Raw genomic sequence first — 24,415 nt, forward strand, 5'->3', positions numbered from 1 at the left:
GCAAAGGACATTGCAGCACCAATGCCTGCCAAGAAAACACTGAGTAGGGTACAGACGTGGGTGAGCACAGGGTGGCAGGACAAGTCCCCAGGCCCGGAGTTCCAGGCATACTTCATCAGGCGACACGAATTGTCTACACACAAGGGTTGTTTGTTATGGGGGTGCCGTGTAATCATCCCGGAGAAGATGAGGGACAGAGTCATACAATCTCTCCACGAAGGGCACCCCAGGGTTGTGAGAATGAAGGCTTTAGCCAGGAGCTACCTGTGGTGGCCAGGGTTAGATAAGGCAATAGAGGAACAGGTAGCTGGCTGTTATATCTGCCAGGGGTCCCGGCCGGAACAGCCCCATGCACCAGTCCACAAGTGGGAGGACACACACACTCCCTGGTCCCAAGTCCATATTGACTATGCGGGACCATTTCAGCAACAAACATTCTTAGTGGACAGCCACTCGAAGTGGTTGGAGGTGGTACCAGTAAGTAGCATGACCACAGGGAGGACGATCCAAGTGCTCAGGGAACTCTTTGCCACACATGGCCTCCCTGACATGTTAGTCTCGGATAACGGTCCACAATTTACTTCCACGGAATTCCAGGTGTTTACGAAGACCAACGGGATTAGACACGTCATGACCACCCCGTTCCACCCGTTGTCTAATGGAATGGCAGAGTGCATGGTGCGCACAACCAAAGACGCTCTAAAACGCATCATCCAAGGGGACTGGAAGCAAAGGTTAGCACAATTCTTACTACACCAACATACCACACCCTGCACATCAACAGGAAAGAGCCCAGCGGAACTACATTGGGGCAGAAGACTCATAACAAAACTAGACAGACTCCACCCTGACAGAGTGGCTGCTGACACAGACCAACCCAAACCCAACCCCCCCAGACACCTAGACATTGGAGAATTGGTCTGGGCAAGGAACTATGGCTCTGGGCACGCATGGGTGCCAGGGGAGGTGGTTGAAAAGACGGGGCCACTGTCGTTCATTGTAAGGGTGGAGGGGGGCCATCAGTGGAAAAGACATATAGACCAGGTCAGGAGGAGAGCTCCTGAGAACATACCAGGAAGCACACATCGGGCGGGCCCAGCGGTGCACTCCAGCCACTCTGACCAACCACACACAGAAGAGTCCAGCGGGGACGCTGACCTGTGGACAATAAGACCAACACAGTCATGGCATCAACAGGGCCAGGGGGACTGGGCACCAGAAACAGCCATTGTTCCGGGGTTTCCCCACACTCTGAGGCAAACCAGCAATGCAGATAACACCACACAGGACTCAGGGGGAACACTAAGGCGGTCAGGCTGGGAGCACAGGCCCCTGGCCTACCTCATGGACTATGTGTGGTCGTGAAGGAAGCAGGGGGTCAACAAACAAATGTAAATAGTTACAAGTGTAATTAGTTATGTTGGGCGGGTAAGCTCGCAGTCGGTGTTGACGGGAGGGCAGAGGTCCGCCCCGAGGCCTCTCGTTTGTGGAGTTCCTCAGGGGTCGGTTCTCTCTCCCCTCCTGTTCAACATCTATATGAACCGCCCTGAGTCCTATGGAAGAAGGGTGGTATATAAATCTAATAAAGATAAAGATAAAGTGGATTGGCATTGTCTGTTCTTATGGGGGAAGGGGTGTAATGTATGGGTCTAGTTACAGTACAAGAACTACAGGAGGCGCTGTTGCTGGACAGCTCCGGTAAGGAGCAGCACTAGAGGGAAAACCACGAAAGACTATTGGCTGACCGCCAGGCAGGAAACCAAGGTTTGAACCTATTGGTCAGTGCCCACCTGGACAGGTATAAGAGGACCCAGGTAACCCCAGTTCCCCAGTCTTTGTTACTACAACCTGCCATCCAATAAAGGTTCTGTTTGCAGCCATCGCCTACTCGTCTCATTCCTCCACGATTTAACAGTGGGGAAATTTGCAAATATAACAAATGCTCACTGAACCAATAGCTTGGAGGTTTACATTGTTTAAATAGGCAAGGCAGTGAATTTATGAATGCCAGCCTTTGTTAATCCTGTTTTATATGCTTTATTGCAATGTAATCTATTTTCTATGTAGGAAGGTCATCCTTCAGAAGAATATGCTAGCTTAATTTTATACAAGACTCTATTTGGTAGAATAAGCTCCTGAGAAATATTCTTCTATAAACGTTTATTGAAGGTCTGTTTAGATTTTGCTTTATATCTTAAATTCATCTGCAATTATATGCAGGAAATACATATCTATTGTATAGTCCATGAAGGAAGCAAGACAATATGGCATCTAAGCTGGTTCAGGAATTCTGGAAGTTGAAGTCCATGAGTCATAAAAGAGCCGCGGTTGCCTACCCCTGGCCTAGTGGGAGTTTTGTTGGGAGGATACCTTTTGTGGGAGGGGGGAAAATGTATTTCCAAGCATCCAGCAGGTCAAAAATTTTGCCTACTCACCTTTTCTTGCTAAATTCCATCATCTGGAAGTGGTCTTATGACTTCTGGAGGTTCCCCAAGATACTCTCAGGGATCCAAAATTATTTGCCAGCCTATGTTGAAAAATTATACAATATTTAAAATCCCATCAAATAATTGTGAGTAGCAGTAGTGGCAGCAAATGCATCCATTTTAATTTTTAATACTGATAAATATAGATAAACATAACTCGTACAAACAAAAACTAACCTCCATTATTTTTTAAAAGTGGGAAGGGGTCCTGAGAGAGAGAAAAGTGTAAGGAACACTAGCCTAGCACAATGTTCTCTGATCTTGGCCACTTCCAGATGTGTGGTCTTCCATTCCAGACAGCCTGGCCATTGCTGAGAAATGTTGGAAATGAAATCCATGTATTTAGAACTTGTCCAGTTTTGGGAAAAGAGCCTGATAAGCATTATTTGGGGGAAAAATCCATGATCAGATTTGCCACATTGCGTATGGGGCTGTGGCTTTTAATAAATTGAAAACAGGTTATCAGTAAGTGAAGCTCTGGCAAGGCAATAGAATAGTATTTTTCTTATCAAAATTGATGCCCATTTTCCACCCTGGGCCCTCCTCATAATAAGTCCATGCTGGTAAGAAAACAACTTTGGATTTCTGGGTTCCATACTATCCATGCTGTTTGAGAGCTGAGCTAATTTATTGAATGCTCAAACACCCATGCACATCTCTGTACACATTCATACATCATAATAAACAAGCTCATATTCTCTACTGTGCTCCTGCTGAATCCTGCCCGTTTGGCTGCTCATCACTTTTGGAAGCTGGAAAGGGATCTGGAGAAGGAGGGCATCAAGAGGCCGAAGATGGTCAGATAGAAGACAACGGTGTTGGAGGAGATCAAGATACAACCTCGTTGGATGAATCTATAAAACAGAGGGTGACGCGTGCTGCTGCAAAACGATCTAAGAAGAGAAAGTAGCAGGAATCGCAGAAGTCTTTGGAACTTTTACGATATAGTCAAGTAGTCAAGTAGGGGAGGGGGGAAAAGATTTGGGTGTAGACGCAATATATTTCTATATTTGGTGGTTTTGTGGAAAGGGTGAGCTTTTTTGTGGGATCCTTGGTTAATTTGGAAAATTATTTGTAAGAATGTTATATCATGGAATGGATAAAATGGATGGAGTTTATTTAGGATAAGTATAGGGTTGAGAAGGGTTTTTTTTTTTCTTTTTCCTTTTTTTTTGTTTTTAATATATGTTTAATACTATTAAGGTTTGTTCCATTCTATATAAGCTAGAGAGTGTCCTTTTCTTATTCTAGTTTTTTTTTATATATATATTTAATATTGTTAAGGTTTGTTTTATCCTATATAAGCTAGAGAGTGATGGATTTTAGAATTTATAGTTGTTAGTATATGGTTGCTTAGGTTTGCTTTTTTTTATATATATATACCTTGTATTCAGCTCTGGGAAGTAGGGGGGGGGAGGGGGGGAGGTAGGGGGGGGAGGAGGGAGGGGGGAGGAGGGGAGGTAGGGGGGGAGGAGGGAGGGGGAAGGGGGGTTTTTCAAGGGAAAATTGTATTTTAAAACTTTTCAATAAAAAAGCTTCAGTTCACAAAAAAAAAAATAAAAAAATAAAAAAAAAATAATAAGAAAAAAAATAAAAAATAAAACAAAATTGATGCCCATTTTCCACCCTGGGCCCTCCTCATAATAAGTCCATGCTGGTAAGAAAACAACTTTGGATTTCTGGGTTCCATACTATCCATGCTGTTTGAGAGCTGAGCTAATTTATTGAATGCTCAAACACCCATGCACATCTCTGTACACATTCATACATCATAATAAACAAGCTCATATTCTCTACTGTGCTCCTGCTGAATCCTGCCCGTTTGGCTGCTCATCCACAGTGCTAGTTCTAGTAATATTAGTAGTAACAGTAATGCTACTTATAATTCCATTTGGAAGAAAGGTGTCATATGGATTGCAATCCTATATTAGTTACCTAACGTATTTAATGAGATTTATTCTTGAGCAGAAGATTGCTCTGTGACTCCACTAAAGGATGCTGCCAGAAACAACTGCAAATTCAATGATGATATATAAAAATCTTAAATAGGGTTAATGCATTTATAAACAAGGAGATAACAGTGACCCTCAGTAACAAATTGATAAACCAGATGATCATTACCAGATGATGATGACATCATGACAGCTTCCATGTGTTAGGAGTGAGCTCATCCCAAGATGTTATTTTTGTAAAAGAAGAAAATTATCAAGTTGGCTCTGGAAACTCATGTTTTGGTTTTTTTGTCTTCTATACTCTTGCATATCAGGACAAAGACATCATTTTGTTATTATTCTGAGTGTATTCCATGGAACAAGATTCAAATGACTTGAGAAGTTATGATTGGGCATATTTATTTCTCTTCTGCCAGTTCAGCTTTCAAAGCAGTTGTTGGTGGGAAGAGAGGACAGTTTCAACACTTGTCCAAGCTCTCCATTTATCAATTTCTCATGGATGAATTACAGCTCCTGCTTGCTCTCCTTGGAGGCATCTGTTGTTCCATTTTCCTGCTAAAGTGCATTTGGTTTTTGAAGTATTTTCTTCCTTACATATGGAATATTTTGCCTTCATCTTATTTTTGTTCAATGGGAGAATGGGCAGGTAAAGGCACCTTTGCTATTCTTATATGCCAGTGTGGAGGGAAAAGATATTAGCTCAGTGCTGGAAAATCAGTTTTTCATATCATTTCTCTCTAAAAGTCTGGAGAATTTGAGAGATAGGAACTTATTTCATTGTTCTGAGACATTGCTACAATATTCTTTTCATTTTCTTTTTTTACTGCACAGCATAGAACACTATTTTCCTTTATTTGGAAAATGTTTAAAATGGGCAAGTAATAGCATGGAGAGTTACAAAAGGGGTATTTGCTTGTGTTATGCAATTTCATAATATTTTTAATACTAAATGTTCTGCTTTTCAAGAATGCAATTGCTATTTTGTGTGTATACGTGTGTATATTTTTGTTCCAGTATGATTCTGTAGCTGTCCTCATTTTCTACATGCAGATAAATTTTCTCTTGTCTAGGCTGTAGTTCTTTAATGGTGGGATGCATTACAGAATAAGACTGGAATTTTAACCATGAATAATAAGTATCTTAGATCACCTGTAAACATATAACTGCCATTCTTGGGAAGAGATGACCATTTTTATTATAATAGTGGGACTTAGATTCTTTGTTAGAGGTATTGGATGGAGAAGACATAAAACATTGGGAACCACTGTTTTTTTTAAATTTCTCATTTGAACCTGCAAGTATCCTTAGAAAAAACAAACAAACAGCTTATCTTACTAGACGTTGGTAGGATTGTATCACAACTATACCAGGCTTATGATTACTGAACTGCCTCAGGTTTTCTTTTTCCTAATCTCTTACAATTTTCTACATTGTATGAAACTTTGCTACTCTTGGAAGGAAACAAATATAAGCAATGTAAGCATTGTGAAATTAATTTGTAGTCCTAAGTGCCCTGCCCTAGGAACAAGTCTTATTGAAAGCGTCATATTCTGATGTTCGATAATTAAGAAACATTAGAGCATTTATACAGATATTATTTCCTATGTCTATATAAAATCCCATTGAATTCACCAATATTTATTTTTCAGTGAAAAGGGACAGATTTTTACTTTTAGATATATCATGATTGGATATCTTATTCCCATATTTTCTATAAATAATATTTTCTCTGCATGAATTTAATTATGCACGGAATTTCTATACTACTGTACAGCTTCTAGTTTAGATCTGTTATTATGTCCAGTTGAAGAATTTTCAGTGAATTTGCAGAGTCCAAGAAATTAAGTAGTAATTTACTTCCTTCTGATTTTTGATATCCAAACTGTTACTATTTTTAGGACAATGTCTGTCTTTACTTCCAAACTCTCTTAAAGTGCAGCCTTTTGAGTAAGCTCACTTGGTCTTTCCACTTTCCAGCAAGTATAGCCCTGGACTACAATTTAAAGAGATTTCAGACAAGCAATTTGATTGATGCGTATTACAAAACCAAATCACCAAATTCCCCACTTGCTGCTATTTCAAAACTAATGTAGTAAAAAACTTTGTTCTAATATAAATTAGGTCAAATGCGTTTGCTAGGCCCCTACATGTTTTATCTCTAAAGATGAAAGTGAAAGGAAAATATATACATATTAAGATGTATAATAGGAATAAGATAATTAAACATTATATTCTTTTTTTAGTGGTCACTGGAGCAGGAGATGGAATTGGAAGAGCCTACTCGTTGGAGGTGGTAAACATCTATTTCATGTTTACATTGGGCTCGGATAGTTTAGAATACATTCTAATGTGCTGTGTAAATAGTTTATCATTAATACTGTGCCAAAATTCTTCTTCCAACTTCTTGAAATATTTTTTTTCCTTTCTTGAAGAGGTGTCAGGTTTTTGTTTTTGTTTTAGCTGCTGTAGCTGCTGCTACAGTAATGGTATTTTGGGTTGTATATCATTCCACCAATCTGTCTAGCACTCTGGTACATGCCCGTGCATTCACCTGAGGGGTAGAAAAAAAACAAATCCCCTTTTTCTTCATATTTAATTGGCATCTGAGAACCAGAGAGGCTACAGATGATTGGCAGGATGGTGGCAGAGTGAAAGATTTGCCATTCACCCACACTGCTGAAGGACAACATAAACTAACCCTGCCCCTATCTATGAGAATTCATCTAAATTTCCACTTGCATTGGATTCTTTTTAATGGCTAATTTCTTTTCCATCAAGGTGCATAAGAGGTAAAAGGTAAAGGTTTCCCTGCCCAATTTTGTCTGACTCCCTCTTGGCCGAGGGAGCCAACATTGTCTGAAGACATTTTTTGTGGTCATGTTGCCAGCATGGCTACATGCCAAAATCTCATGGAACACTGTTACCTTCCCATCAAAGTGGTACCTATTAATCTACTCGCATTTGCATGCTTTCGAACTGCGAGGTGGACAGGAGCTGGGGCGGGAATGGGAGCTCACCCTGTTGTGCAGCGCTCGTGTCTTGAACCTCTGAGCTAGTGTGTCCCCTGTTGTGTAGGAACACGAATACAAAATACATACGGTATTTATCTTTACTTCAATAAAGGGGCAATCATTGCCTACAATAATTATCCAGCTTTAGAATAACTTGATACAAGCAGACCATGTTCTGCATTATAAAGTTTTCTATGGACATTACTAAGCATGCCTTCAAATCTGACTATCCAGGAAGTGAATTGAGCTCTCTGCCAGTAAGTTGATAGTATCATTGGATACTTTCCATGCCATCAGATTCCAGGAAGTAAGATGAAAGCCACCTGTTTGCACAGAATTTTGCCATTCCAGCTGAAGGAAGCTGGGATCTATGTGTGATGAAGCATGCCAAACAACAAACCAATATGCTTCTCAATATGAAAACTGAATATGCTTCTTGTGTAGAACTAACACTAGGTTTTATGACACCATATTTTATGACACCATAAGAAAATAGCTTTTCAAAATTTAAAAGGTTAAAAAGCAAATTATTTTGGGTAGTCACCCAATAATATGTATAGTCTTGGATATAAGGAATGGTTGCCATATAAGGAATGGTTGCTGGAATTGGGAATGTCTAGTTTAATGAAGAGAAGGATGAGGGGTGACATGATAACAGTGTTCCAATATCTCAGGGGTTGTCACAAAGAAGGAGTCAAGCTATTCTACAAAGCACCTGAAGGCAGGACAAGAAGCAATGGATGGAAACTAACCATAGAGAGAAGCAACCTAGAACTAAGGAGAAATTTCCTGACAGGACAATTAATCACTGGAACAACCTACCTACAGAAGCTGTGAATGCTCCAACACTGGAAGTTTTTAAGAAGAGACTGGAGAGCTATTTGTCTGAAATGGTATAGGGTTTCCTGCCTGAGCAGGGGGTTGGACTAGATGACCTCCAAGGTCCCTTCCAACTTCTTCTTCTTCTTCTTCTTCTTCTTCTTCTTCTTCTTCTTCTTCTTCTTCTTCTTCTTCTTCTTCTTCTTCTTCTTCTTCTTCTTCTTCTTCTTATTATTATTATTATTATTATTATTATTATTATTATTATTATTATTATTATTATTATTATATTCTAGTTTACAGAGAAGAGAATTTTGAGATCATTTTTGTAACACAATCATACAAAAATTGATTAATTGATTATGTGCAGAGATATTTTTGACTTTTAGAAACCACATTGATTTTCTCCATGAAATCATATAAAGAGAATGTATTATTAGAATTAGAATAATAGAGTTGGAAGGGACCTTGTAGGTCATCTAGTCCAACCCTCCCAGCCCGGCCAAGCAAGGGACCCTAAACCATTTCTGACAGGTAGCAGTCCAGTCTCTTCTTGAAAGCTTCCAGTGATGAAACTCCCACAACATCTGGAGGCAAACTGTTCCATTGGTTGATTGTTCTCACTGGTTGTTTGTTTATCCTTATAATAGGTTGAATCTCTCCTTGATCAGTTCCATCTGATATTCCTTGTCTGGCCTTCAGGTGCTTTGGAAAATAGGTTGATTCCCCCCTGCCCTCCTCTTTGTGACAGCCCCTCAAATATTGGAATACTGCTATCATGTTTCCCCTGGTCCTTCTCTTCACTAGACTAGCCATGCCCAGTTCCTGTAACCATTCTTCATTAAATTTTACACAGTAAATATATAAAGACACACCCACAACCTCCCATGCTCATTCTTCTTAATGGTAGGATTGGGTTTACAGCATTTAAATAAAGTAGACTTTTTCACATAGGAGGTGTTTCATTAATTCAGCATAAAATTCGTTTTTCAGCTTGCCAAGCATGGATTAAATGTGGTTCTCATAAGTCGGTCACTCAGAAACTTGGAGAAGGTAGCCTTGGAAATTGGTAAGCCTGTAATAAGAAGGAGCTTTGCCCAAGGTATCTCATGTTCACATTGTAGCCTCACAGCAGAAGAATTCTTCATTGCAATGAAGCAAAAATGATACAAAGCAATGGGCAAGCTTTCAAGTTTAATCAGACTGAATGTTAATTTGGAAGAAGGGAATAGAGAAAAAGAACACTGGTTTAATACTGCAGGCAGAAATCTTTACGTTCTAAAATAATGCATGGGTAGGAATGGCAGACTTAATGCAATTAAATTCCAATAAGTGCAATTGTGGAATTTGATTTTATTTTTTAAATGAACCCATCATGGCTTCCTGTACAAGTAATCCTCACATTCACTCGGCAAGTGGGACTAACAGTTCATTAAGTGAATCACTGTGGGTTAAGTGAAACATCATTTGACCACAACTAGCAACTTCCTGCCAACTTCCCTATTGACTTTATTTGATGGAAGCAGACTGCGAAGCCTGCAAATGGTGAACACACACGACTGTGGGATGCTGTGACCATCATAAATGTGTGCCAGTTGCCTGAACTGTGATTAAGTGACTGCAGGGACCTTGTGACAGCCACAACTTTGAGAACAGGTCATAAATCTTCTTTTTCAGTGCCATTGAACAAATGGACAGAAAGTGAGAACGACATGTATTATGTTTCAAATGTCATTGTGATCAATAGATCAAAATAATGCATTATTTTGATCTAAAACTATTTTTATTGAACTAACATGTCATCCATTAAAGAAATTTTGCAACAGCAGTAGAGATAATATTGTCCCATGATTCACTGTATCTTCCTCAAGCAAATGCTACTGAATCTAATAGAAAAATTGCTGGCAGACAAAAATTGATTTATTCATGGCACAACCTATGATACCTTTGTGTCTTGCTTACTAAGGATTGTGACTAACATTTAATACTAAAGCTCATATGCTAATTCATCTGTTAACCTCTAAGGTAAACAAAATTTGTGTAGTTTTTACTGAAATAGATATAAATTTTAGTAAAAGTTACAATAAATTTTGGAAGCTGCTGTGACTTCCAGCATTGGGTATGAATTAATTGAATGTCTGATACTAAGTCATATAGTAACTGTTTTCCAGTGATTCTGCCATTCTCATAAGCAGTAAACTGGCTCCAAATATGTTTAAATGGATGTAATATTCCAGGTAAGAGCCCTGCATTGGTGTGCTCATGTATTTAATCTGTTTAAACTTAATACAATTATAGGGGGAAAATAAATTAATATAAAAACTCCTCATTCTCCTCCATGCAGAGCAAACGACTAAGAGAACTGTGAAAATCATACAAGCCGACTTCACAAAAAATGACATATATGAAAACATTGAAGAAAACCTTGAAGGATTAGAAATTGGAATTTTGGGTAAGTTAACCAAGAATGGAAGAATGAAGTCACCCAAAATTAAGCTGGTTCAAAGGAGACTTTCCTTTTTATGAATTAGTTAAATGTGATCAATTTTTGAACATTAGAACTTTGGGATTTTTTTTTAAGTCATCCTTCAATAAAAGAAACCAGCAACAGGTGAAAATAATTTGATTTTTAACTACTATTTTGGTAGGAGGAGGAGTACTATTTGGGGATACTAAAAAAACCATTTTTGTCAGTTGCCCTTTTTACCTTTTCCCTATACAGGAGAGTGTTACTTGTCCAGAGTTAAAAGTCTCTGTTCTTCTGACCCTGAGGGTCCAAAATCCCACTGCACTTTGCTAAGACTGAGTCACAGCCAGCTTCTTCCCATCCAAAGCCTTACAGCCTCCAGGCATTAAGTCAGCATCTGATGAGTATCACTTGCCCAGCATGGGGTAGAAATATATAATTGGGTATCATCCATCTTACTGATGATACCAAATCCCATGTTGGTGAATGACCTCTCCCAGTGGCTTCTTAGAAATTAGAAAGGAGGGGAGGGAGAGAGACTTGTGTCATGAAGTGCCCCTCATAATAGTGGCCCAGGATTGGATCCCTCTTCCCCCCACTAGCACTGAATGCTACCAACCATGGAGAAAGGAGGAGAATTACTGCAAAATAGTGTTCTCCACCCCCAGTTCCTGGAGCCAATTCAACAAGATCAATAGTATCAAAAGCTACTGAGAGATCCAGAAGGACCATATCACCCTCATCCAGAGCCCTCCAAAAGTTATCCACCTATGCTACCAGTGCTGCTTGGTAGCTCAGCTGAATCATGCCTGAAAAGCATCCCAATAAATTATTCAGCAAAACATTGTATGTGATAGTTTCTCTTCTTCTATCCTTTAAATTTACATAGCATTAAATTGTCTTCATCAGACAGACACAGTTGATCTGACATTAGTGTTATTAGAAAACAGCATTCAACAATCATGTTTATCTGTGAATGAATTCTGTGTATTCTCTATCTTCAGAAAAAAGCATCTTCAGTCAGGGTTGAGAACCTATTATAGTGAGCTGGTTATTTCATCAAAAAAAGGCAGGGGCATAGATGTTTTGGTCTCTTTTCTCATTTTTTCAGCCGAGAAAAATGGATCCTTGCCTTTAAAAAATACCAATACAATCTAGGAGCCAAGGAGCTCTGGAGATCAAAAGAGTGGGACTCTGGACTGCACTATACTTCATTATTTTAATTTGCTTTTTTTTCTTTTTTATTAGTTAACAATGTTGGAATGCTACCTAATCGCTTTCCATGCCATTTTCTTAATATTCCCGACAAAGATGAGGTAAGGATTCTTCTATAATAGTAATAAGATCATGTATTTGTGTTTTCATACAAAATGTAGTATCAGCCACACTACGTAGATCAGACTAGAGAATTAACTCCACAGGGATGATAAAATTATACTTTATTGAGATGAGCTATAACACAGAGTATTGTAAGCTCAAGAGGCTTACAATAGAGCCTTTTGAGCCTCTTCACAAAAAAATTCTTGTTTATCAGGACTTAAAGCATGTTTCAGGTAATATTTCTATCATGATCATCTCCCATTTTTTCTAGAATACAGTACTAAATTTTGTTGAAGTAAATAGGTAGCTAATAAACAAGTTTTCTAAATTTGATTGAAGCTTGATTCACATCTGAATTATTTTTTATGAAGTTTTGTGTCAGGAAGCGCTCGATCTGGTAGGGAGGAAAGTTCAAGTGCAGAGTAAGCCTGGATTTAGTATACAACAGCCAAAGGGCTAGGACTGACTCCCACTAATTTGTTTGGAGCCTTATCTATTTGTTCCCAAGAGAAGACTTCCAGTCTGGGGAGATTCTTGGATTATAGGCAAAACATAATAGTTAGCTTGAACTCTGCATGACATTTGCCTGTTCTTGCCTGACATTTTGACTAGAATCAAACATGCATTTCTGGACACAATTGTATGTTTGAGGAAGTGTAATGGGTTGTTTTGGATCGTAGGCAGTCAAGATGTTTATTTCTGCAGCAAAATACCAATTTCATAGAAAGGAAAAATCTCAGGCTGGGGAAAATTGACTTGTGCTATGTACATGCCATTTTGCTAAATAATGTTTGGGTTATCCTGTAGAAGCAAATTAATCCTCATGAAATAGGAAGGCTCATGCGGCCCTGGTGGGAACAGATTTTTTAAACATCTCATTCTAGAAACTGAGGCCAAACTGAATTTTCTGAGCATCTTGTCTTCTTCAAATCAGCACAACTGCCATGTAATGCATGTATTATTCTCAACAGGACCTCATTAATTGCAACATCTTGTCTGTCACTAAGGTATGTATCACAGACCAGACCAGCTCTTATGTTTGCTTGCCAAAAAGTGAGGCATGGCATTTGAACTGAATGCAAAGAAACATAGGCATTGACAATGTCTGGCCTTCCACAAGTTGCTGGGTTGCAACTCTTTGTCATTCTACAGACTGAGGATGGACCTTACTCAATTTTTCTCCTTCTGTTGTTTCATTTGCATCCAAGGGATTTTCTGCTCCTCCACTTAGCCTATATGCTGGTTCCCTTCCTCTTTGGATGTCGAAACATATGATATCAGAATGGGTAACCACCTAGGCGAGGCATGTCAAACTTGGGACGTCATGTGACATCACATGACATATTGCGACTTTTTCCCCATTGCCGGCAATGGGGTGGGTGCGGTTTCAGCATGACGCATCCAACCCGTCGGACGGCGGTTTGACATGCCTGACCTAGGCTAACCAAAACTGAACATGGCTACTGCATGATAGTAAAACAAAATTTCTAAAGCTAGCACACCATTTTACTTTCCCATCACATCATACAATCAAAACAATTTTAGTGGTAAATATGTGAAAGCAGATATATTAGTATCCTTGCTTATCATTTAGCTGTAGGCACTGTAGGAAAGTGTAGACTTCCAGTGGCATAATTTCTCACTGTGTTATTTTTATAACAAAATGGGTGCTTTGAGACACCAACAGGCATAAAACCTGTACCTCACCTCCAAACTCTATACAAAATGACTGGATTGTTTTTAAACATGTCTCCTTCAGTAGAAAAATTGTTTGTCCATACCTTTAATCAGCAATGTTTTATATAAACATGAGGGTCAATTTTCTTAGCCAGTGGGCACTAATAAGACTATTCTTTTGTATCTGTCATAAGTTCTTTCTTTGTGAACAATAGCTTTACTTCAGCAGAAAGATTACTGGCTGGTTTTTCCTTCCTTCAAAAGTATTACAATGCAGCATTTAGTTCTTGACTCTTTTCCTGACAAAACTAGGACTTGTTTCTTAGCAATTTGGGACAGCAACATAACTTGAACTGATGTAATGTTCATTGCAGCTTTAACTGATCATATAATAGTAAAGCCTTTGCTATCACATTTCCTTCTGAGCAGTCAGGAAAAGCTGCTTAAGCTTTGTGTTTACAAGTTATCTCAAACATCTTTAAGGGATGTCAAATGTTTTTTTTTTCCTTAAACAGAATCTGACAGCTGCTGCTTTGATATTTGTTCAAACGCTTTTGTTGGTTCAAACCAACAAAAACAAACCAACAAAATATGCAAAATATTGTGGTTCCTATAAGCATTTCTAAATAGGCCCTTTGATTCTTGATTGGACAAATTGTCAAAAATACCATTCAGTGCAGCTTCAGCAGAGATAAGTGAACTGGACCTTCCCATATTGGCAAGTTTGTTTTTTTCCACTTAATTTGTTTTTCTTTCTAGTAAGAAAAATATGAAAGAAAATCTGAATGTTATAAGCAGACAATAGCTGCATAACAAAAGTGTTATCTGGAAACATTCGTGGAAAACTTTAACTATCATTTCTCATTAGTTTACTTTAACAAGATGTAAGAGGTTTTTCTTGCTACTTGAATCCATGTTTTTAAGCAGGAGTCTTCAAACTTAGCAACTTTAAGGCTTGTGGACTTCAACTCCCAGAATTCCTCAGCCAGCCAGGGCTGGCTGAGGAATTTTGGGAATTGAAGTCCACAAGTTTTAAAGTTGCCAATTTTGAAGACCCCTGTTTTTTAGGGTGGAGGGCACATTTGAAATGATGAGAGTACAGCTAGTCCTCAACTTACGACCAGTTATTTAATTACTGGTCAAAGTTACAATGAATTTCAAAAAGGCTACTTATGATCTGTCCTAGAAGTTATGACTGCTGTGCACAGCCCAGTCATGTGATTGCATTTTGGGCATTTAACAATCAGTTGGCATTTACCTCCTTCATGGGACCTTTTGACTCAACAATTCTATGATTGTTTTCAGGAGGTGAAGTACTTTATTTCAAAAGAATAAAGTCAATATCTAATTTGGGACATCAGTGCAGTATATACTGTTTAGGGCATTGTGGTGGCTAAATTGCCAATGTTTCTTGAATTGTCTCAAGGAAGTTGTGAGGGCTAGTTCTAATTATACTTTTTTTTTAGATGACGCGAATCATTTTGAAACAAATGGTGGCAAGGTAAAGCAATTTTCCACATTATAATTTATTTATTAATTGTTTTCTTCAGGGAAGCTTTTTGATTTTAATGAACTTTGGGCTGATTTTGGTTGGCATAAATTACACCATTTCCAGAGAATGTCATAGTCAGAAACCAGATATTAGGCCATATCACAGGGTCAATGTATGCAGCCCATCCCATAGGATAGAAAGGATGTTCCATGGCAATTCTCTTCTGTCCATACATTAAGCAACTTCACCTGCTAATGATCTATAAATTCACCAGACATTTGAATCCATTAGTTAATGTTATTCTAGCAGTTTGCAGGCTGGCCTTGAAGGATACACAGCAGCGGCTCCCAACCTTTTCTATACCCCGCACCCCTAGAATGCTTCTGATATATTCTTGCACCCCTTACAAAACTTCAAAATAACGACAATGAATTATGCATATACACTATAATTTTGAGAACCCAAGTTTTCACACCCCTTGGAATATTGTCTCGCACCCCCAGTTGGGAACCCCTGATGTACAGTATGGCAGGGTTTTTTTATGGTGGATTTCTCCAGATGTCAAATGAAAGACAGGGATCTTGCAGTCCTTGTCTTATATAAGGGCAAATACTTGTTAATGAAATGCCATAAATCTCCTTAGAGATTTCTAAGAAAATCTATCTATCTATTTATTTATTTATTTATTTATTTATTTATTTATTTATTTATTTATTTATTTATTTATTTATTTATTTATTTGGTTTATATACCGCCCTATTCCCAAAGGACTCAGGGCGGTTTACAAGGCAAAATTTAAAAACAATCCAATATAACATTAAAACAAATTAAAATTAAGCTTGGATAAGTACTGGCATCTATGAAACCTGAGTAAGCATTTTAGTTTAGTGCATGCAAGATACCTAAAAGTTATTTTCAATTTACATTTCAGAAAAAAAGGTCTAATTCTTAATCTTTCATCAGCCATTGGCACCTTTCCTTGTCCTTTATATGCAATCTATTCTGCATCTAAGGTATGACTTTAAATTTTTTTTGTACTTCAGTTTTTATCTATGGTCATTGGTTTTATGATATTAAAAAAAATACCTTGCCATTTCTAAAAACTGCAATCAGACATCATATACTTCCATTACAAGACTGTGATGAGCTCTGCAAAGATTATTCAGAGCCCTGATGTTAAAGAAACTGGAAGGCCAAAAAGAAAGTTTTTTTCTCCCATGAATGATGAAATAGGAACATAGGACAACTTCCCATCAGCCCATGTACACATTTACTAGTCTGCTAGCACAAACTAAGCAAGACATAAGAAAAGGCAGAAACTATGTCTAAAGTGTGTTTTTATTTTAATCCCAATTTACTTAAAAATGTTACCAGGAAACAAATATGATTTGTCCAAAACCTGAGGGGGAGAATTGGGTAAACTGTCAGTTTTATTTTGAACCATTTTATCTTTCTTCCCCATGATGATAGCAAGCCTGTTTACCTGTTCCAGTTCTTAAATTAATATTCTTTTTTCAAATATTCATTTGGAATACATGTTAGTTGTAAAAATAATTTCCAGTTCACTAGAGGGAGAGAATGACATTTTTTTTTATATATGCAGCCTTCTTGTGATTGGGATTCCTGGATAATCCTGTTTTCCAAATTAACATATATGTTGCAAATGTCTCAAGGGATCTTTTATATCTGAATTAACTGAACAAATTTTGGATGCAACTTTCTATATTCTCAGTATTCAGCAATGATACTAGGTAGTGATAGGAAGAACAAATGGAAATATTTTGAAAAAGGGCCTTGAATGAAATCAAGTTTTAGATCTACAAAATAATTTCATAAATGTGTACAATCAATGTAATATTCTTTAAAACTGCCCCTTTATTTCTCTGTAATTCTACCTAGGCTTTTGTATGCACATTTTCCAAAGCACTTCAAGTGGAATATAAGTCAAAAGGAGTCGTGATACAGGTAATTACATTTCTTTTTTCTTTTTGCAATAAGCATTGAATTAAATCAACTGAATAGATTGGGGCTTTGGAAATTTTTATCAAGTTTTTTTTCCTCCTGCTTCTAAAAACTCCTCCTTTTCTCTTTTTTGTGTCTTCATATGTATTTTTTTCCAATAAAGGATGAACACATTGCAATTTTCATTTTACAACATCTTCTGGAATGTGAAACTGTGACTGGTTTTTTTCCTTATTTTAGGCAGTGACTCCCTTTGCTGTTTCTACTCCGATGACCATGCATAAACAGCCCAATTTGATCACCAAAACAGCAGAAGAGTTTGCGCGAGAGTCACTGAGATATGTTACATTTGGTGATGAAACATTTGGATGTTTAGCCCATGAAATCTTGGTAATCCAGTTACAAATTTGAATTAGATTGCAAAAAATATAGTGCTTTCCTCTAGCAGTGTTTCTCAACCTTGCCAACTTGAAGATATGTGGACTTCAAAACTGGTTGGGGAATTCTTGGAGTTGAAGTCCACAGCTCTTCAAGTTGACAAGGTTGAGAAATGTTATTCTGGCAGCAGTTTGTACTGTGTTAGTCTACTATAGCTAAAAATTAGTAGTCTGGTAGCATTTTTTTTTCAACTAATGCATTTTATTAAAAGGCCTAATGTGATGATGATGATCACATCTGTTGAAGCAAATTATAATTCATGCCTGTTAATAAAAAAAATGTTAATCTGAAAAGCTGCAGATTCTTCTGAGATTTAGCTAGCAATATGTGAGACACTGATGTTCTACCCTTAGTTTTAGCTTTAGTAACTCACTCTCTAAAACTAGTCTCAGGAAGAAGACCACTGGCCTGCCCATATATTATATGATTTTTTATGGCCATGCAAATACCACATTGAATTGTTGATATTTGTGAAGAATCCTATCACAGAATTAAAATCAACTCTTGCCTCTTATTTCTGTTTTTTTAATCTGAAAATTAAGTTGGCTGTAAAAAAAAGCTGAGAACCATGTATGATACAGAGACTAGTGATTGTACATTCTTACTTTAGATAATAGATTTTGGATTATGACATACTAAAGAAAACTTTAGATCTTTTTGGTGCTCCGCTGAATCCACATTGACTATGGATTTTCATCTGGATGTTTATAACACTATAATGGTGAAGGATCTCTAGCTTACATCACATGTTTTGCATGTAGAAAATCCCCGGGTTTTGTAACCAGACAATTTCTGGCATGTTTGGTTAAAGAAAGATCTTGGATATCAGTGATAAGAAAAACTGTTTCTTGATACCTTCCATATATGATTAACGTTAATGCCCATAAATGTCAACCAGCATAATTGTTGTCTATGCTGCTTGGATATTATGGCAATCGGCAGGGCTTTTTTTGTCATAGAACGCCCAGAACGGAGTTCCGGCACCTTTTTTGGATGGAACCTTGTAGGGTAGGCAAGGCGGGTTGTATGACATGTGTGAGTTCCGGCACCTTTTTTTTTTACAAAAAAAGCACTGGCAATGGGAATCCAAAACATCTGGGTGGCCTAATGTTACTTGAATGTCTATTCAAGTAGGTTGACTCAGCCTTCCATCCTTCCGAGGTAGGTAAAATGAGGACCCAGATTGTTGGGGGCAATTAAGCTGACTTTGTAATAATGGCGCTTGGGGTGTGTGTGAAAGCCCTAATAAGCAGGCATATACATAGAATGAAGGCTACTGCTAAGCTTGTAAGCCGCCCTGAGTCTTCGGAGAAGGGCGGGATATAAATGGAATTAAAATAAATAAATAAATAAATAAACAGTTAGAAGCTTGCTGAGAGCTGAGCTAAATCATGAATGTGCAGCAAGAATACAATACAACAACTCCAATGTATTGTTAAAGGTATTTTCTATTGTGTAGTGGGTTCTGGACCGCATGGCAAGGAAGAGGCAGATGAGTACAGCATGTCAGCTCTTTATTGGTGGTAGGCTCGTACTGAACAAACCTGTACCCCTTATATACCCTGCCAGGTGTACCCCTGGCCAATCCATCCATCTGGATCTCCCGCCGAAAACTCTTCGGCCAATCCGGCCATGGCACAGTGCCACCTTGTGGTATTTACAGAGCTGCTGCTTACACCTCATACATAACACCCCTTCCCCCTTAAAAGAACAAACATATATTGGATACAATTTAGCATGCATAGTACGATACAAGATTAATGATACATCATGACTTAACTCTGGGCCTTGTTCCCATCCCTCAAGATTGTACATAGTCGGCAAGATATGTTGGTGGCCTGTGAGTCCTGGCAGATCGTCTCAGACCTCGTTGCTCATCCAGATCTTCAGAGACAGTGGGTGGGTCCTAGACCCAAGGTTCTGGTTGACCCACCCCATTGTCTGCCCTAGCCCACATGCTGTCGCTGTTGTCCTGTGCCTGTTGTTGTTCAGACCAGCTCTCCTCCAATCCAGTTGTTGATTGTTGGTTTTGATCACTTGGTGACCCTTCAGGAACTTCCTGATTTGATCTACATGTCATCTGAACTGACGGTCTCCCTTCACCCCTACAATGTAGGACAATGGCCCAGTTCTGTCAACCACCACCCCCGGAATCCATGCATGTCCCAGACCGTAGTTCCTTGCCCAAACCAGATCATTGGTGTGAAATTCTCGAGAGGGCCTGGGTTGCTCAGTCTCAGCAGCCACTCTGTCGGGGTGCAGCCTGTCCAATTTGGTGATGAGTTGCCTGCCCCAACGAAGTTCCGCTGGACTCTTTCCTGTGGCTGTACAAGGTGTGGTGTTTTGTGCTAATAGGAACTGTGCCAACCTTTGATGCCAGTCACCATTGATGATGCGCCTCAATGCGTCCTTGGTTGTACGTACCATGCGTTCAGCTAATCCGTTGGTCGATGGGTGGAAAGGTGCCGTTGTAACATGCCTAATAAAGTTGGCCCTGGTGAATGCCTGGAATTCAGCAGAGGTGAATTGAGGCCCATTGTCTGAGACCAATACGTCAGGGAGGCCATGTGTGGCAAAGAGCCCCCTGAGCACTTGGATAATTTTGGCCGAGGTCATGCTAGTGACTGGTACCACCTCCAGCCACTTGGAATGGCTGTCTACCACCACCAGGAACAACTGTCCCTGGAAAGGCCCAGTGTAATCAATGTGGATTCTGGACCAGGGAGTGTGTGTAGCCTCCCATTTGTGTACTGGTGCATGGGGCATCTCCGGTCTGGACCTTTGGCAGTCATAACAGCTATTAACCTGATTCTCAATGGCCTTATCGAGACCAGGCCACCACAGGTAACTCCTTGCTAACGCTTTCATCCTGACTATTCCTGGATGTCCTTCGTGTAGTGACTTTATGACTGTGTCTCTTAGCATCTCAGGTATAATGACCCTGTTTCCCCATAAGAGGCAACCCTTGTGGGCTGACAACTCATGCCTCCTAATGAAGTAAACCTTGAATTCAGTCCCTGGACACTTTTCTTGCCACCCCGTGACTACCCAAGACTGAATTCTGCTCAGGACTCTGTCTGCTGTCATTTCAGCAGCTATGTCTTTTGCCTGTAGGGGGCACTCTGGTAGCTCCTGAATGGTCATTATGTGGTTTGCAGGCACTGGATCAGGTTCTGCCTTTGCTAAAGGCAACCTGCTCAATCCATCTGCATGGCCCATCTCTTTGCCAGGTTTGTGAACCAGCTTGCAATTGTATGCAGATAGGAATATGGACCACCTGAGCATTCTAGGAGATAGAATTTGAGGTGTCTGTCTGTTGTGAATAATCCCAATAGAGGTTTATGATCCGTGAATATGGTGAATTCCCTGCCATAAAGGTAATCATAGAATTTCTTGACCCCGGCCACGATGGCCAGGGCTTCCTTGTCAATCTGGGCGTAATTCCTTTCTGCCCCTGACAATGTGCGTGAGTAGTATGCAATGGGCACTTGGTCACCGTTGTCTTCAAGATGGCAAAGCACTGCGCCCACTCCATAGGGAGATGCATCGCAGGCGATGCAAATGGGCTTTGACTCTATGAAGTGGGTGACAGTGGAATTACTAGACAGTAATTCCTTTAGTTTTCTAAAACTTTTTTCGTGAACCTCAGTCCAGTTCCATGCAGCTTGCTTGTCTAGGAGCCTGTGCAGAGGTTCAGCTATGGCAGCTTTGTGTGGGAGGAATGAGTGGTAAAAATTCAGGAGCCCCAGGAATGCTTGTAGTTCCCCCTTGTTTCTGGGGGTGGGGGCCATTTTGATTGCCCTTACCTTGGATTCTGCAGGGTGGACCCCCTTGGCATCAATCCTGAACCCTAGGAACTCAGTAAATGTCACCCCAATGCTACACTTGTCTTTTTTGAATTTGAGACCTGCAGAACGAAATCTGCTTAAAACAGCCTGCAGTCTCTCAGCCAATACTTCCTCAGAGCTTCCAGCGATGAGGACATCATCAAAGTAAGGGCATACTCCTGGAATGCCCTTCAGGGTTTTCTCCATCACCTCTTGAAAAATTCCTGGAGCTACACAGATACCAAACTGTAAACAGTTAACTCTGAAAGCTCCTCTATGCGTTACTATGGTTTGAGCATCTGCCATCTCCCTGGTAACCAGGAGCTGCTGATACACCTGCACTAAATCCAGCTTTGCAAAGACGGCACTGCCCTGGAGAGAGGCGAGGATGTGGCTGACCATTGGAACAGGGTAAGCATGCGAATTAAGGGCCTGGTTCACTGTGCACTTATAGCCAGCACAGATCCTCACCTCCCCGTTAGCCTTTAGTGGAGTAACTATAGGGGTTTCCCATCCCCCCCTCTACAGGCTCTAACACCCCTTGCTCCACTAGCTTCTCCAACTCCTCCTCTATTTTGTTTTTTAGAGCAAAGGGAAACCTCCAGGGTTTGATTCCAATGGGCATTATGTTGGGGTTTAGCTTGAACTTAATGGGGGGGCCCATGTACTTCCCTAACTTGCCCTCAAATACGTCTGCAAACGCTTTGCAGACGGATTCGAGGCTCTTGGCCTGGAGCCTATGGATCCCTGAGATCCCTATGCCCAGGGCCTCGAACCAGTCCAGCCCCACTAAGCTAGTCCTTCGGCCTTCCACTACTAACACATCCAAGTGCCCATGGAACTCCCTGAACCCCACCAACAGGGTGGCCTCCCCCTTAATTTTCACTGGAGCATGCTGGAAGTCGGTTAATTTTAAGTTGGTAGGCCTTAATTGAACCCACCGGTTGCTCCGGCCGCACACTAGTTTAAAAGTCTCGTCAGAAATTATAGAGACGGCGGATCCAGAGTTGAGTTCCATTTTGCAAGGTACGCCCTGCAAATGGACCTCTAGCATAATTTTTGGGGTGAGTAGCCGATGGACCCCTAAGTGGGAAACGGCCCTTAGGTTAACTACGGAGTTGGAGGTAGCAATTTGGGGTGTTCCAGTACCTTTCGGCGAAGCTTCCTTGTTCCGCGAACGACTCCGGCAGACCACTGCGATGTGGCCTGTTTTTTCGCAAATCCGGCACTTAGCTGAGCAGAATCTACAGGTCACCCTCGCATGGTTTCCTCTGCAGCTGGCACACTTGGAAACGGTCGCTCCGGCCCCTGGGGTAGCCTCGGCACCAGTCCCTCCTGCAATTCTCTGTGACGCCGTCGGTCTCCGCTGTGCCCCCTGGTCTCCCCGCAGTAGCGTTGGTTGTTGTACCAGCCTCCAGTTTACCGCATCAATCTCTGCTGCTTTGTCGTTGTCCACTCCACCGTACGCAGCGCTCTCCTGGTGTACTGATCCCCCGGAGCTGTCGCTGGGTCGGTGCGTGGTCTGGCCATTGCCGCTGGCCACCTCATAGGCCTGGACCTCGTCCAGCACCTCTTGCAGGCTCATAGTCGGCTTTGCGAGCAATTTCTGCCGCAGCCGCTTATCGCTTAGCCCGAACACGATCCAATCATGCAAGCGATCTTCTTAGTCAGGGAACTTACAGAGGCGGGCAGCCAGTCGCACGGCTGCAATGAAATCGGTCGTTGACTCACCTGGTAACTGGATCCGCTGGACGAATTGGAACCGCCAGGACATTTTGGATCTCTTAGGCATGAAATGCCTGTTTAATTTGGTTGTTAGATCACTGAAGGATACGGTTCCAACAGCTGCCAGTGAACACAACCCAACAGCTATATCATAAACTGCGGGGCCACTGATGCACAGCAGGGCAGCCGCCTTCAATCAGTCTTCTGTGATCCGGTTGACCATTAGGTATCCCTCAACCTGGCCCAAATGCAACTCCCAGCGTTTGGGATATCGGACGTCGAACTCGCGGATCTGCCTGAGTTTTGCCATGTTGTGTCTGGTCCTGTAGATGCTGCTTCAGAAAGAGATCGGGAAAAGAATTCTTTTCCTCCGATCCTAGTGACTTCAGCAAGTGAGTTCAGCTAGTGAGTTCAGCTCTGTGCAAAACAGCATCCCACCCTCGTCAGCACTATTGTGTAGTGGGTTCTGGACTGCATGGCAAGGAAGAGGCAGATGAGTACAGCATGTCAGCTCTTTATTGGTGGTAGGCTCGTACTGAACAAAGGGGGTTACCTGTACCCCTTATATACCCTGCCAGGTACACCCCTGGCCAATCCATCCATCTGGATCTCCTGCCGAAAACTCTTCGGCCAATCTGGCCATGGCACAGCGTCACCTTGTGGTATTTACAGAGCTGCTGCTTACACCTCATACATAACATTTTCACTGCCAGGGAAAGTAATTTGGTTGTGTTTGGGTGCCATGCATGCCAATGGCTGTGATGGGAGATTTGAAGCCCTATCTCTGGCCCCAAAATGCTTTTAGCTTAATCTTGTTACGGTGCACCAAATGTGTTGTTCTAATACATAAAAGTGTAAGATCATATTTGGAATCTTAATTTTTTCCCCTTTTTTCCTTCTCTTTCTTTTGATAAAGGCACGATTTGTACAGTGTATTCCTTTTCAGTTGCTCCAGAGCAACAAAGTACAAGAAACTGTGATATGTTATATGATGGAGCATTCCAAAAGATAAAATCTTATCCACCTCGGTGAACCTGCTTCAGAACCTGGTATGAATTATAGCAGCAGTCAACTTGATTAATTGCAAGATTTGGAAACACGCATGAAAAGAGCCCTTCCATATCTTTTTTTAAAAATCATGTATTCATTTCTGCTTTGTTTATCCATTTTTATTGCTTCCATTATTTGCTGATGCATATTCTTAAGCACTGTTATTTCCACCATGATTTATATTGTTGA

At 40.4% G+C, this 24,415-nt stretch overlaps 1 protein-coding gene across 1 annotated transcript; it reads left to right on the plus strand.

Moving 5' to 3' along the window:
* Window positions 1-630: 630 nt before the first annotated feature.
* Window positions 631-24,188, plus strand: HSD17B3 (hydroxysteroid 17-beta dehydrogenase 3; the record flags this gene model as incomplete). Its single annotated transcript, XM_081318870.1, has 12 exons — window positions 631-734; window positions 4,855-5,084; window positions 6,682-6,728; window positions 9,262-9,337; window positions 10,613-10,720; window positions 11,984-12,051; window positions 13,027-13,062; window positions 15,199-15,233; window positions 16,156-16,237; window positions 17,124-17,189; window positions 17,427-17,576; window positions 24,093-24,188. The coding sequence occupies 12 exons, from the start codon at window positions 631-633 to the stop codon at window positions 24,186-24,188; spliced, it is 1,098 nt and encodes a 365-aa protein (XP_081174996.1).
* Between the last annotated feature and the right edge of the window lie 227 nt (window positions 24,189-24,415).

Source organism: Vipera berus (genome assembly GCF_964194415.1).
Source record: "Vipera berus genome assembly, chromosome: 2".
Classification (NCBI taxonomy): Eukaryota; Metazoa; Chordata; class Lepidosauria; order Squamata; family Viperidae; genus Vipera; species Vipera berus.